At 38.3% G+C, this 16,235-nt stretch overlaps 1 protein-coding gene across 3 annotated transcripts in view; it reads left to right on the top strand.

Annotated features, from left to right (window-relative positions):
• DMD (dystrophin) overlaps positions 1–16,235 on the top strand; it is a 1,951,120-nt gene that overhangs the window by 892,027 nt on the left and 1,042,858 nt on the right. For all 3 annotated transcript variants that reach the window (XM_036016633.1, XM_036016635.1, XM_036016634.1), the window contains one exon: positions 14,906–15,053. In XM_036016633.1, coding sequence (XP_035872526.1) covers positions 14,906–15,053 — 148 coding nt within the window. The remainder of the gene's footprint in view (positions 1–14,905; positions 15,054–16,235) is intronic.

Genomic DNA, 16,235 nt, shown 5'->3' with positions numbered 1-16,235 from the left:
TTTCGGTGTAATGACACCAATGTGAGTTAGAATGGAATGAATCCTTTCAGGCAGGACAGAAGGCGTGTTAGGGAAGTTCAGAGAAGTTGGATTACTTCTCGTTGGGAGCATCAGAAAGGCTCTCAAGGAGGAAGTTATATCTGGACATACAATCTAGAAGAAATACCATTTGAAGACAAAAAATAACATGAACACAATGAGAAAACAACGAGATGAAGAACCATCAAGGATATTCCTGGGAAACCAAGATAAATTCCACATGATTCATCATGATGTGGCTATAAAGAAGAGATGTTAGTTTGAGACAAGGGGGCTGAAAAAGGATGTTAGGTCATTTATTAATTTTTTCCTTTTTAGTATAAGATTTATGATGCTCAGATATATAGAAGTAGGACTGAGCAGTAACAACACGCTTTATGCCCAAGAAAACAGCATGTTATAGAAATGTCATTTCTTGTCTTCCATGAGATAATACGCTGTTTACTGATTCCAGTGATGCTAACAATAAAACCATATACAATATAAACTAGCCTCATTCAAATCTAGTGTTGCCTTGCATTCCTGCTTAGAAATGTACAAGTTACTAAGCCTTCCAAATTCTCAGTTTTCTCATCTGCAAAATTAGGATAATAATAGTACCTACCCCAAGGTGCTGTTGAAAATATCATGTTGAAACTTAAGTACATAGTAGAGTGCTTAGCACATATTGATGGCTTTTTGCTTTTGTTCCCGTTTTGCTGCTATTTCTAGGTAAAAGTTTCTGTATCAATTACGTATGTTTTATGTTTGAATGAAGAGTAAGACATCCTTATTTCAGACATCCCCCGGAGCCAACAAATAAAGATAAGACTTGGAAACTGTGATGTCACTGTATTATCTTCGTTTGAACTATGTACTAGAAGATATGTAAATTAGGACTAAATATATAAAATGCTCACATTTTGTAAAGGATATCCATGAATATATCAAGTCCACAGAAAGAATGCTACCTTAAACTTTTTAAGAAATTCAAATTATATAATTTCGACTGCTAAATCAGTTTGTGTAGTTAATTTGCCTAAAACATCCCACTATTTAAGGCAACGTTATAGCTCACTAATAGCAAACTATTTTTGCTACTTTGGGTATTTTTACAGGGTGCTAATTGTGCCAAATCAAGACATGGAAATTGCATAATTTTTAGGTTAATATTAGCATAAACCTACATTGTTTTTTTTTTTTTCAGAAGGAGTGCAGGAATAGCATACCCTGAATATTTTTCCAACATGACAGAGCTGTCAAATATTACACCCTTTTCACAGTCCTTGGTCTGCTGGGACTTTGGATCATGGCAAAGATATTTAAACAAGAGAAGGACAGAGATTTGTGGAATACCAGAGACAGTGGAAATATCAGAGCCACTTCCATGTTTCTTTTTATAATTAGCTACTTAAATAATTGGATGTCATAAGGAGGTGAAAATATACATCCCTACCTGTGAGAATACTTACAAATTTATCTCTGGGATGTTTATGGTGTCTCTTCCTAAGCCAAAATAATATGCTTGATGTGTGTGTATAAGTATAGTATATAAGTATAACTATATACACACACATATACACATAGATATAAACACATATACACATCTCTTTGTGTATTATACATTTTTGTGTGTATATGGTATAGGCTGTTGCATGTACTCACAACTGTACACTTCCTTTCGCCCGCCCCTATATATTTGCTTATGTGTTTGTGTGTACGTAGAGTTAAAAAAGTACTGGTTTACTTAAGATGACTTAAGCTTATTGATAAGCCTTTCCTAGTTTAACATCTTCCTCAACAGATGTGCCTACTACTTGTAGAAAAGAGGGACTATTAACACAATACCCACTTTAGATCCCATCCAGACATGCATTAATGAGAGAACAGCAAAATTTTTAAAAAATCTTTAGACATCTAAAGAATTTTAAATTCCTTTGGGTTGTTATGGAATTATTTTTAAATCAAATATATTTTATTCTAGGAATAAGGAAATTGTTCATTACCATATAGAAAAAAATGACTAGCAATACTATTTCAAAGGTTATTGTTTTGAAGAAATATGAGTCTAGCTTGAGAATAAAGGGGTAAATCAGTACAAAATGAGAAAGCAAAAGAGAAAAAGTACTAAATCCAAATGTATATAACAAAACTGTGGACATGAGAATTCTAAACAGGGTTTATTTCAGTGGATTACATTTAAGTCAAAGAAGAACTGTTGACTGAAGTATGTATTATATGGAACTAAGAACATCACAGTGTGAGGGAAAATATTACAGAAATGAACTCTCCTGAAACTTGGAGACATTTGAAATATATATACATAGGTTGAAAAATGTTTTGTTACGTTTTGATGGTCTTCACGGGATAAACACTTTTATTCGATTAATTTCAAATTGCACGAAAGGTAATAGCCATCTGCTTCAAGTCACAGAAACTGCTCAAACCAAGTGTTCAATGAACTGTATTAAAGAAAATAATGCTACTATCATAAGTTTTCCAATCGCAAGGAGTTTTAAAAAATTGTAACACATATTTTATTTTCCAAGATACCGAGCTGAAAGCAACTGAAGGACTTATGCTTATTATCATCTATTCATAAGCCCATTATATGATATAATAGGGGAGCAAAACAAACTAACGTACACTTGTATGCTACCTAGATAACATGTCAAGATTTAAAAAGAGGCTTTCATACTTCCTTTTAAAAATACGTACTGTTTTTTCAATCTGTTTATTTTGTGATTTTAATGAAATGTCAAGTGTCTTTCAGCAAGAGTCAAATGGTGTTTATAGACTTCAGTTTTTTAACTCTCAAGAAGTACCATAAATGACATAAAAAGTTAATACATAGCCATTTAAAAGTAAATGAAGCGAGAAAGCATAATAATTGTCTAAGTGGATTGTTTTAAGTAAATCATTTGTCAATTTTTAGATTTAAATTATTTGATATTTTGCAGATGGAAATTGCAGGTATCCTTTTTCCCTAAATGCTCTAATGTTGTGTTTTTTTTTCCATGATTTTTTTTGTTGTTTAAGTACAGTTGTCTCCATTTTCCCCATACCACACATCCCCACCCCACCCATCCCCACCTCCCACTCTTCCAACTTACCCCCTTTGGCTTTGTCCACGTGCCCTTTATGCATGTTTCTTGATGGCCCTTCTCCTATTTTCCCCCATTATCCCTCTCCCCGCTCCTCACTGGTTACTGTCAGTTTGTTCTTAATTTCAGTGTCTCTGGTTCTATTTTGCTTGCTTGTTTGTTTTGTTGATTAGGTTCCACTTATAGGTGAGATCATATGGGATTTATCTTTCACTGCCTGACTTACTTCACTCAGCATAATGCTCTGCAGTTCCATCCATGCTGTCCTTATTCTCTGTAGCTTTCCCCCTCTCCCCCTCCCACTCCCCTCTTGCTAACCCTCCACGTGATCTCCATTTTTGTGGTTCTGTTCCCGTCCTACTGGTTTGCTCAGTTTGCTTTTGTTTTTGTTTAGGTTTGGTTGTTAATAACTGTGAGTTTGTTGTCATTTTAGTGTTCATAGTTTTGATCTTCGTTTTCTTAGATAAGTCCCTTTCACATTTCATATGACAATGGCTTGGTGATGATGAACTCCTTTAACTTGACCTTATCTGGGAAGCACTTTATCTGCCCTTCCATTCTAAATGAAAGCTTTGCTGGACAGAGGAATCTAGGATGTAGGTCCTTGCCTTTCATGACTCGGAATACTTCTTTCCAGCTCCTTCTTGCCTGAAAGATTTCTTTTGAGAAATCAGCTCATAGTCTTATGGGCACTCCTTTGTAGGTAACACTCTCCTTTCCTCTTGCTGCTTTTAAGATTCTCTCTTTACCTTTAATCTTGGGAACTTAACGATGATGTGCCTTGGTGTGTTCCTCTTTGGGTCCAACTTCTTTGGGACTCTCTGAGCATCCTGGACTTGCATGTCTAGTTCCTTCACCAGGTTGGAGAAGTTTTCCTCCACTATGTTTTCAAATAAGTTTTCAATTTCTTGCTCTTCCTTTTCTCCTTCTGGTACCCTTATTATTCAGATGTTGGAACATTGAAAGTAGTCCTGGAGGTTCCTCAGCCTCTCTTCATTTTTGTTTAGATTTTATTTATTTTTAGAGAGGGGGAAGGGAAGGAGAAAGAGGGAGAGAATATCACTGTGTGCTTGCCTCTCGTGCATCCCCTACTGGGGATCTGTCCTGCCCAGCAACCCTCTTTGCTGTGCTCCCTGTGGGGGAGGGGCCAGAGAAGGAACAATGCAGCTTGCCTGCTTGTCTCTAGCTCACTTTCCAACAGGCTCTCAGGTCAGACAGGGAGTATCTCTCACCGGGGCAACCCCAGTCGTAGCTCACAGTCAGCTCTGAGTCTCAGTTTTCCCTGTCAGTCAGTCCCTCCTGTGCAGCTCTGCTGAGCTCAGCTGAGCTCAGCAGTCAGCCTCACCCCTCAGCCACCATGACCTGGTTTTTCTGAGTCGCCCGCCCTGTCTGTCTTACGGGTCTGGTTGTTCTGGTTGATATTTTTTTTAATTCCTTGGTTGTGGGAATTCCATGCAGTTTGATTTTCTGGTGATTTTGGTTGTTTATTGATTTTAGAGCGATTGTTGTCCTCCTTTTGGTTGTGCAAGGAAGTGAAGGGTTTCTACCTACACCTCTGTCTTGGCTGAAACTTAAAAACTTGACATTTTAATTGTGATGTGTCTTGGAGTAGGCCTCTTTGGGTTCATCTTGATTGGGACCCTCTGTGCTTCCTGAATTTGTGTGGTTTTTCCCCTCTCCAGGTTCAGAAAGTTTTCTGTCATTTTTTTTTTTCAAACAGGGTTTCTATCCCTTACTCCTTTTCTTCTCCTTCTGGTATTCCTGTGATTCGAATGTTGCTGTGTTTCATGTTATCTTGGAGTTCCCTTGAACTATCTTCATATTTTGAGTCTTTTTTTCAAACAGCTGCTTTACCTGGATGTTTCTTTCCACCTTATCTTCCAGTTCCATAATCCGGTCCTCTGCTTCATCCAGCGTGCTTGTAATTCCTTCTAGTGTGTTTTTTATTTCAGAAACTGTATTCTTCATTTCTCTTTGGGTCTTGTTTATAGTTTCTATTTCCTTTTTCATACTTTTGTAGTTCTCACTCAGTTCCTTGTAGTTGTAAGTGAGTTCCTTGAGCATCCTTATAACCATCCTTTTGAATTGTATATCTGATAGTTTGCTTGCCTCCATTTCATTTAGCTCTTTTAGTGGGGAGTCTTCCACTCCTTTAGATTGTGGGTTCTTTCTTTGTCTCCCCATTTTAGGTGACTCTTTTTGTTTGTTCCTATAATTCCTAATGCTCTGCTTTGCTAGCTTTCTTTGTAGGGTGGCCTTCTGAGGTAGGAGTTCTGTGGGACTCAGTGGTGTGGTCTCTTTGATCTCCTTGTCTGGATGCTCTAGGGTTGCCCTTTCTTTTGTTTGTGTGGGCTCTCTTGTTGCACTTGGGCTTTACCTGTGGGTGGTTCCTTTGTTGTGGAGTTCTCTCCTCCAGTGGGTGTACTGGTGTTCACAACTCCCAACCTTATTTTGCATGTGATCAGGGGCTGGGTGAAGGCAACATGGATTAAGACAGCAGGAGACTATTTTATGGGATTTAAAGTACCAACAAGTGGAAAATAGATAGGAGGTCCTTTGGAGAAGTACTGCTATAACCGTGATATTTCACCCAAGTATCCACTTTTTATAAAATGTGAAAAATAGATAAGACTCTTATTAGAGGGGGGGTGGAATGTGAGCTGACTCCAGAAAGCAGAGTGTTTGTGTGAGGTTAGATGATGAGATATAATGAGAATAAGTGGTAGAAACTTGGCGTAGTGTGTGAGAGAATCAAGTTAACCACAGCAGTAATAAAGCTCAGGAAGATAGTGAATGGGCCAAGACCAGGGAAGGGTGCTGTGTGCGATTTGGAAAAACAATAATATAACAAGATGATCTGAATAAAAAGAATAAAAAGTAAAAGACCAAGAATAGTGTGTTATCGAAACATGAGTGAAGTGAAAGAAGAAGATTAAAATGCAATATGAAAGAGAAAACAAAAAAAAACCCCTAGGCAACCAATGAAATTAAACCAACTACTAAAACAAACAAAAAAACTGAACAGAGAAAGGAGAAATAAAAAAAAAATTAAAATTAATCATAACAAAAAATTAAAAGAAAACACAAGTTCTGTAGGATAGCAAAGTGGAATCTGTCTCAGTTCTTGGCGTTAGCCTTCTGATGTCTCTCTGGATCTGTCTTTGGTCTGTTCACAGTTCCAGGGCTTACTGTCTCACAACTGGGGGGAAAGAAGCCTCCTGCTGACTTGAAACTCACCAAGTTTGTTCTGCTGCTCTTCCTGGATGCTGCAGGCAGAGGGGGACTTGGCACCATTTTTTTCTTCCTTGTGGTTCTGCACTGGGGGCTTAGTCTGGGCTCCAGTATTGACAGGTGCCCAGCCTCCAGCCCAAGCCCTCAGGGTGCTGTGTGGCCCACTAAATGTTATGGAAGGTGAAAGATACTCAGTGTTCGAAACTGTAGGTTATACATGTGGACTATGTGAATGTTCGTGTTGGAATCCAAAAGAAGGGGTGGCAGTATAGACAGAGGTTAGAGGGTGGCCAGACAGTCCTGATTGGGAGAGAAGCATTGGAATGTGACGAAGGAGAAGGCATGAGGGGATTTCAAGGGAGGCCACGGCAGTGAGGCTGGAGGGAAGAGGCCACATTAAAAGAGTTGTTTGTGATTTAGAATTGATGGGCTATACAGGCAAACACAGTATAGAGAAAAGGAAAGGGGGAGTAAAGGGTGACTCAGAGAGATTTCTAGCTAGACCATCATTAGCTAAAATTACAAGTAAAGACTTAGAGGAGAAAATAAGAAACTTTTAAAATGCCATGTTTGAGGTTTACCTAGGATGTTCCAGTGAGGATAGCGCTCAGGTAAGGGCCAGTATCTGGGGCTTTGTGCTAATCGGTTTATAGATGAAGGGTAGCTAAAGTACAGCCAGCAGGCCAAACCTGGCCCGATACCTGTTTTTTTTTTAAATAAAATTGTATGGAGACCCAGCCAAACCCATTTGCTTATATTCAGTTTATGGCTGATTTTGAGATATAATGGCAGAGTTGAGTAGTTGTAACAAAGACTGCATGACCAGCAAAGCCTAAAATATTTATTCTCAAGATAAAGTTTGCCAACCCCTGCTGTAGATATTATTTGAACCTTGAAATGTGAATGAGATTGTACAGGAAAATATACAGCCAGAAAACCCAAGAGGTTTACCTGTAGTCCACAGGCAAACTAGCTCCTTGCTTACTTTTTGATTGAAAAAAGCCCCTGTACCTTTAAGTGTGGCAAACGTCCCCTGTAATTGGAAAGAGCTTATATTAAGTGTTGATGTTCGTGATCCAGCTCAAATAAAGTCTGTCTTTTCTGTTTGTTCATATGGCACTAAATGAAAACTTACTATGAGAAAGAAGGGAAACCAAATGTGTAGAAACTTAGCAATAAAGAAGGGAATAAAGGCAGAAAGATGACTTCCTAAACTCCATTATTATAACTACTATGAGGAACTTCAAGTCCCACTGCAACTGGTTTGAAGTCTGAGAATCAGAGTATGTTAATATATGTTGGGCAAAGGAAAACTTCTTAAATAATTATATAAAGCACTCATTCGTAAAAATAATAAACTGGGCTATATTGTATATTAGTGACTTCTGTATATCAAAGACAACATTGAAAGAGTGAAAGTGAAAGCCACAGGGTAGGAAAGATGTTTGGAATACACATATAACTGATGAAGTACGTGCATTCATAATTATGAAGAAGTCCTACAAGTCATTTTTTCTAAGATTATTTATTTCTATATTTATTTTTAGAGAGAGGGGAAGGGAGGGAGAAAAAGGGGGAGAGAAACATCATTGTGTGGTTGCCTCTCATGTGCTCCCTACTGGAAACCCAGCCCACAACCCAGGGACGTGCCTCAACTGGGAATTGAACCAGCAACCTTTTGATTTGCAGGCTGGTGCTCAGTCCACTGAGCCACACCAACCAGGGTGAATTCCTACAAATCTTTAAGAGAAGAACAGACAGTCCAATTGAAAGCTGAGAGAAGTTCTCAAAAAGTGGGAAGGGATACAAAGAGGGGTTGTTGGCTGTTGACGGTGTTTAATATCTTGATCTGGATGGTGTTTATAGAATGATCACTCTGTAGTAAATAGCAAATGTGTTTTACATTTCACAATAATACTATCTAAGACTGTTGTCCTCACAAAATAAGAAAGGCCAATAAATATATAATTTGCCAGCTCCATTAGTAGACAGAGGGTTGCAAATTAAAACTAAAATAAGATATCACTATATAGTGAGCAAAATGCTTAAAGCATAAAAGTCTAACAGTAGCAAGTAGTGCTCAGACTATGTAGCAATTGGAATTCTCATACATTGCTACTTGGACTGTAAATTGTAAATAGGAGTATAAACTTTCATACACTACTCCTGTTAGGAGTGAAAACCATTTGGCATTACTTAGGTGATGCGGACCCCAGCTCCTTGGGTCCGAGACATTGTGCATGGGGGAGAGACACTCACGTGGACTACTGAGTCCAGGTGGAGGAAAAGGGCGGGCGGCTTCGCTCTCAAGAGGAGCCAAAAGCCACCGCCTCTACCATGACAGGCCTTTATCTCTTTTTTTCTGGGCACATTACATGATGGTCCTCATTTACTATGCCCTGGTTGGCTTTAGGTGGTTACCTTTTACAGAAAACAAAGGAGCCAATGCCGCTAATCACATCAGAGAAGAGGGATATTTGCAAATGAAAAGGGAAAAGTGGTTGAACCGGTTACACTCCTCCTTGGAAGGTTTAGCATGGTTTTTAGGAAGTTACAATAAGCAGTTGCTGTCTCAAAGCAGCCTAGGTACATTGCAGGCCTGATTCCCCAGGGGAGAACCTATCCGTGGGCATGGGTCCTATGCATCTCCGAGTGGGAGCTGGGCCCACGCCATGCAGAACGGTCTCCTACACTTAGGAAGATTAAAGATGTGAATAACCTATGGCTCATTAGTTTCACTCCTAAGTATACACTCTACAGAAATGCTGGTGCACACATTCTGGAAGACAGGTGCGGGAATGTCTATAGAAGTGTTATAATAGCTGTAAACTAAAAGAGTCTCAATATTTATTATCAGCCAAAAAAATCACACAATGGAATGTTATACAGCAATGAATATGCAACACATGGACTAATCTTAAAACTATAGTACTGAGCAAATGAACCCTCATACAAAAGAAGATATATCGGTCCATTTATAAAATGTTTAAAAACATACAAGAGCCAAACTCTAGTGTTAGGAATGCATATTTATTTTATTTATTTTTTTGTGTGGCATTTCTTCTTCTATATTAAATATTAAAATGGCTACACAAACCCACCAATTTTAATTAGTTTTTAAGTATATTTTATTGATTACACTATTACAGTTGTCCCATTTTTCTCCCCTTTCTCCCTTTGTACCTGGTACCCACCTTCTCTCCAGCAGTCCCCCCTTAGTTCATGTCCATGGGTCGTACATATAAATTCTTTGGCTTCTCCATTTCCTATACTATTCTTAATCTCCCCCTGTCTATTTTGTACCTACCATTCATGCTTCTTATTCCCTCTACCTTTCTCCCCATTTCCCCCCTCCCCCTCCCCACCTACAACCCTGCATGTGATCTCCATTTCGGTGGTTGTGTTTCTGTTCTGCTTTTTGCTTAGTTTGTTTTTGTTAGGAATGCATATTTAAGTTACGAAGCTCTAAGGATTTCTAACTAAGAAAATTAGGAGAAGAATATATGGGAGGATAGGCAGGAGGGACTAGTGATTGGGAGGGGTTCAAGAGGGATTTCTGACTGCTGGGATTATTTTTTTAATTTCCTGGCTTGCACTGTGGTCACAATAGATACATTTGTCTGTATATTAGAGGGTTTAGCAATAAAAGGTGTCTTAACAATAAACAAATTCCGTGTACAACACAGTCAAAGTTAGGCATAGGCAGCCATGGGTTCTCTGCTGAAGCAATGATTCAGCTTCTGTAAGAGGGTTAATGACATTGTCTACTCCATTACTTTGAATCCTCAAACTAAAGATAAAAGAATTTCTTAAATGTCTGGTAGAGACCAGAGAGACACTGGCATGGCTTAGACTCCGTATTCGTGGCATGATTTGCATTTGAAAACCTAAGTCAAATAGAGGCAGAGTAATAAAAACTCAGATTTGTTTAATACCGCCAGCCACTGTTCCGAGAAATGTAGACATATTCATTCATGCAACCCTCACAAATAACCTAAGAGGGTAAGTACTACTTTTATCATCACTTTTCAGAGAAGTCACTTCCTTACCCAAGGCCACACAGTAAATGGTGGAGCCAGGATTGCAAGCGAGAAAGTCTGACCGCTGTGCTCTACCTGCCAGAGGGAGCAAGGACAGGGGTCCCGTTCCAACCCCGTGTCCAGGGATGGTGGCAATGAGACCATTGGACAGCCGGAATGGAGTCAAGTTGCTCATATGTGGGCCTGGACTCAGTATATATATATTGAGAGCATTATCTTATATATACATGAGAGCCCAGACAGGCTGGGGCAGTGTCTTAGTAGAGCGTCTTAGGTAAGAGGGGTAGGAGAGACAAAGTGAAGAGAGTCAGAGCCTTGGGAGAGCTCCTCAGAGTGAGTCAGATTCCGTAGAAAATACTTGACACCTGCTAATACACTCAGGTTTTTAAGAATAATTTTATTCCTGCCCTGGCTGGTGCAGCTCAGTGGATTGAGTACGGTTCTGCAAACGAAAGGGTCTCCAGTTCCCAGTCAGGGCACAGGCCTGGGTTGTGGACCAGGTCCCCAGGAGGCGGCGCACGAGAGGCAGGCAACCACACAGTGATGTTTCTGTCTCTCTCTTTCTCCCTCCCTTCCCCCTCTAAGAATGAATTAATCAAATCTTTAAGAAAAAAAAAGAATAGAGCTTTTAAAAAATAATAATTTTATTCCTGTGGAAGTGGGGCCAGGGTGTGGGTGTCGAGGGGAACAAGGTACTACGGTTTGACGCAAAAGCCTAATTTAACTTCCATTTACCGACAGTTTGGACCATGAGACTTTAGCCAAGATCCCTTCCACTTACCACATCAAAATGAAACGTGGGAGGAAATCACCAGCAGCCCAATGCTGAGTTAGCAGACCTACATACAAAGCCGCAATGGATGTGTCGGAAGGCTACTGGGGTGTTATTTATTTAAATCTACTTTATGGAATTGAACACCACCTTAATTACCTGAAAGTGTTAAAGAATGTCCCAAAGTACCTAAATTACTCCCTAAATGTAATTTATGCTCAAGAATAGTCTGACTAACTTGATTTAGAACAGCAGGAAATAAGTCATGCTGCCCATAAAAGGAGCAGCAGTGTAATTTTAAATACTGCTTGCATAGTGAATGAGAATTTTAATATTTGCAAAATTTTAAAATCACTTGATTTATTATCCATACATTTATACTCTTATTTTTTTTGTCCTTGACTTAGTTGGGTCTACATTTCTTATTGCCAGGAAAAAAGGCAACAACCCTTTTGCCTGAGAAATAATATAGAGGGTAAAACTTCCATTTATTCCCCTGAATTTTATTTTTAACGTCTCTGTGCGTTTTTAATTGGTGCTGCCTTTTTCTGCAGTCATTTGTACAGTCCGATTAATGCTGTGAGATTTTATGGATCTTAGTTACTGATTAGAGATTAAATTTACAAGTGTAATGTAAACCTAGCAAAAATTTTATTCATTTGGAATTTTCATTGCTGGGAAAGAATTGAAGTTTATAAGTCATCGTGATAAAAAGAAAATTTTACATAGTAAATTTATGAATACAGACTTTGCTGTTAATGCATATTAAACGCTGAAAAGTGTATTTAAAATTTTTATGTGATGCTTGAAATGGAGTTTAAAATATTATTACTCACATTAAATGCCATTATGTGCAAAAGTGCATGTTTTTATTCTGTAATATTTTGTTTGACTAGAGGTACTCATTTTAGCACTAATTTAATAATAAAATTAGATCCGCTTTCCAGTTTTCAAGCATTTACAGCTGTAGGTTCTATTGAATACTCTCTGTTTAGATTTTGACAAAGCGACAGTCATTCAGACCTAGTCATTAAGTATGTAAAGGTTTGGATTGTAGGAATAGGGGAAAGGGAACAAAAGGAAAGGCGGGCCTTTCAGGAATAGGAGGGCCGTGGGCAAAACCACGGAGTCCTAAGGCAATGTCCGGATGCGGAGAATGCAGATAGTCCTGTGTGGCTGACAAGGCCATCCCGTCTCATTATCGTGGCCCCGGAACAACTATGTAAATAGCAAACCCATCCTCAGCCTGTTTCCATTTTCTTTCTCCCTCCAGCTCTGTCTTGCAGTTTTGGGTATCATGGTCAATTGTATGAACCCATATGGATTTCCTTTCCTTGGGGGCTTGAGAGGAAAGGTAACCTGTGGAAAGGAAGAGGGTGGGAGGAGCCTCTGTGGAATCTGGGGGCAGATGGTAATTGCCAGTGCAGTGAGTGGTGGAGGGGGCGTGTCTGTGCAGCGTGCAGCATGCGGCACGCGCGAGGAAGAGAGGGGGTATTTATAGCACAAATGCTGGAAAAGCAGTCACCTCCCAGTAGCTCAGAGTTGGCAATAAGACCAGTTCTGGTGATTGGGTAGGAAATAAAAGCAAAGTAAGGAGGGGACTGCTACAAAGTTGGAAGGGTACATTGTGACTAAGTGACAACTTCTCTGTGCTCTGGTTAGCTTCTGCCTGCTTCTCAAACTGTGGTAGAAGAACAGAGTGAGAGGTGGCAGTTGTTAGTGTGTGAGATTGCCTTTTGAAATTACTCTTAAATGACTGTGTTTTTCTAAATATCAAAATGTGAAATGCACATTGTAGGAAACATGACAAGAGAGAAATATATAATGAAAATGAAAATCAATGATAGTTTCTTTAAGATGGAACAATGCCATCAATGCATCATTGGTTTTTAGATTCTTATTTGAAAAAAATGGGTCCAATGATACAAGTACCTGTGAGACATACACAATGCACAATTATTTTAAGGGAATAAATTCTTAAGATGTATTTGTAAGTCGTTCATTGTGTATTAGCTACCACTGAAAATATATAAAAACAAAATTATTATTAAACCTGTAATATATTTCTAAGATCACTTTGTGGTTGATGGTTATATGATATTTGGTCAGCTCTAGGATGCCATTATTTATAAAAGGCAGAATTCTTATTTTTCAGCTATCTGTAGTTAGAGACTACTTCCGGTTACCATTGGCTGCCTTTTTTATACTGCCAAAACACTGTCCATTTTAAATATTTCTGCTACTTGGCTTGTTTTTTTTTTTGTTTTAAATAGTTTTTCAAGTAAGAAATATAGTTAGTAAGTAAATGCAATGTCTGACAGAATGCAATGTACACATAGATGCATAATTAAATATTTGGAAGATAATGAAAAACAAAAATAAGAAAAAAAATCCCTGCAACTCTGTCACTACATTGTTTAACTGGTAGGGTGAGAAATCATCTAAAAAAGAAAAAGCAAATGCCAGCAAAGACCTGGTAAGGTGGGGAAAGGCACCATTGAAAACAGAGAGACCTAAGTTAGAATCTTTGCTGTTCATAACTATTTACCTTTTGGCAAGTAAGTCACCCTCTTACTTTTGTCCCTGGGAAAATGGGAATACTGAGTGTTTCATTGCACGGTGTGTCATTGGAGTCGATGACATCAAGTACGAAAAGCACAGAGCCCGGTGCCTGAGTCATAGTAACTGTTTAATAAAGGTCAATTCCCTTCCCTTCCCAAGAAAACAGTTGGGAAGTGCAGCATTATTTAAGTTATAAAATTATTTGACGTTCCTAAATGGATGTAGAGAACTCAGAAGATACTTAAAACAATAGTTCACTGTGCCTCAAACGTAGCCCTCAGAGAACTTTGACAGACTACCTCACTCGGATGCAGCCCCAGTGCCAGGAATGTTCAGGATGGTTTTTGGTTTAGTGCTAGCAAATGTTTCTTTGGACAGGCTCCTGGAGATCCAGTGGGTCATAATCCCAGAAGACTCTAAAACTTACTTTGTTGGGTTTCTTTCACCCTGATTGTATGTTACACTCACCTGGGTGCTTTTAAAAATACCAATATCACTATCCCACCTTCAAAGATGCTAATTTAATGTGTCTAGAGTGGGGCCTGGAATCAGTGTTTTATTGTTATTGTTTTTCTAACACCTAGATGATTCTGATGTACAGCTGTGTTAAGGTAAATGTAAAACCTGACTAATATCATGTAAGTTCCTTCAGCATTTCAAAGTAAAATGTTCGTGGGTACAATGAAACAATAAGGATAAAGGGAGACCGCACTCATCCCCTGTTTTACACCAATGTGTCAGTTAGTTGGCTGATTGCTTATACCTGAGCCTGGAACACGTTACATCCAGCATTCTGGATGCTTGAGGCTCTGAGTGAATAGTCTTTTGGATCAAGAGTAATATTGAAATTGATAGACTTTATGAGATCATTTGATTCTGATCCATTTGAAATTGAATAGCTTTAAAATGATTTATTAGATGCTAATATATTTTTGAATTCCTAGAATTATAAAAATAAATATGCTCACGAGGAAGAGAATGTTAATACTCCATAATAGTTCTTTGTTTCAATCAAGAAATGTATTCAGCTTTAAAGGGAAAAATCACAGCCTTTTATTTTAATTTGTCCTTTCTATTTAATATTATTGTCAATGTAAATAAACATATATGTTATGTCCATATAATTTATTTTACATAATTTCTTTCTTTTTTTCTTGATCCATATTTTTAACCTCTAGGCGATTTGACAGATCTGTTGAGAAATGGCGACGGTTTCATTATGACATGAAGCTATTTAATCAATGGCTGACAGAAGCTGAACAGTTCCTCAAGAAGACACAAGCACCTGAGAATTGGGAACATGCCAAATACAAATGGTATCTTAAGGTAAGACTTTGAGATCTCTCTTTTCAAACTGTTTATCTTCACCACCGTATCACAACTGCTGGACTTCTTTTTAAGTTCGGGTTATGAAGGCTACTGGCAATGTATAATTTCTGACTTTTGTTGTCATCACTACACATAGTAGACCGTAACCCTAACGCTGATGTTGGGAGCGTGCACTGTGGATTTTTATGGACAGGATGAGAGTTAGCTTAGAGATAACGGGTTTATCTAATGAAAGCCTAATTGCATCTGTGGTACATAGAAGCATCGTTCAGCCGAGTGTCCTGTGGCTTTAGGGCAGTTTGTGTTTTTAAGCTGGACCTTGTCCAGAAGAAGAACTTATAGTATACTTAGCAATAATGTAGTTTCGAGAAATATCCATCATGATAAAATTACAGTTCTGTTTCCCTAAGGACAATTTGTGGTGATGTAGCAATATTTCCATATATCCTATTGACAAAATGCCTTCTGAGATAGTCCAGAGGCCAAAACAATGCAGAGTTAATTGGCGGTGCTTATTGACTTTTTATGGTTTATGTTAATGGAAAGGCAGCATATGGATTATAACCAGTGTGTAGTTTCATTTCAACTTGCCGTGTCTTTTGAGCATGCAGATAAAGATAAATTGGATTGCGGAGATTGTAATTTAGGTTATAAACTATACAGTTAGGGTATAAAAATATTGCATTTATTACACTGAGTCTTAGGTGTTTTTGTAACTTTTTAAACTTGGATTTCATGTAGCAGTGCTCAATCAAATAGATTTGAATTGTGGCCAATTTTAATGCCAGAAGATGCTGATCAAGACAGATGAAAGCAAAGAAGAAGGTAATTTATTAAATACTTCCGACACCTTAAAATGCTGGATTCGTAAAAAGCAATATCATATTCAACTCTACAATTCTCCATTCTCAAATATTTTTGCATAGAAAATATGCATTTTGATTAAGAAAGTAAACATGTAACCACCTATGTACAATACATGTAAACTATGTAAATATAGAAAATGAATAATTTTAAAATCTTGGGTAATTATGTGTATGTCAATCAAACGTTTCTACTCATCAGCATTGGCATCGGAGGTAGAAGAAATTCAGGATTTCCAATCTGCCATCATATAGAGAATACATGTGTAAGACCACTGAAGTAAATTTTGACCTAATGCAGCATCACTAGGGACGT

The sequence above is a fragment of the Phyllostomus discolor genome, chromosome X (genome assembly GCF_004126475.2).
Source record: "Phyllostomus discolor isolate MPI-MPIP mPhyDis1 chromosome X, mPhyDis1.pri.v3, whole genome shotgun sequence".
Taxonomy (NCBI): domain Eukaryota; kingdom Metazoa; phylum Chordata; class Mammalia; order Chiroptera; family Phyllostomidae; genus Phyllostomus; species Phyllostomus discolor.
The sequence above is the reverse complement of the archived record's forward strand: the minus strand, read 5'-3'. Positions and strand labels throughout refer to the sequence as shown.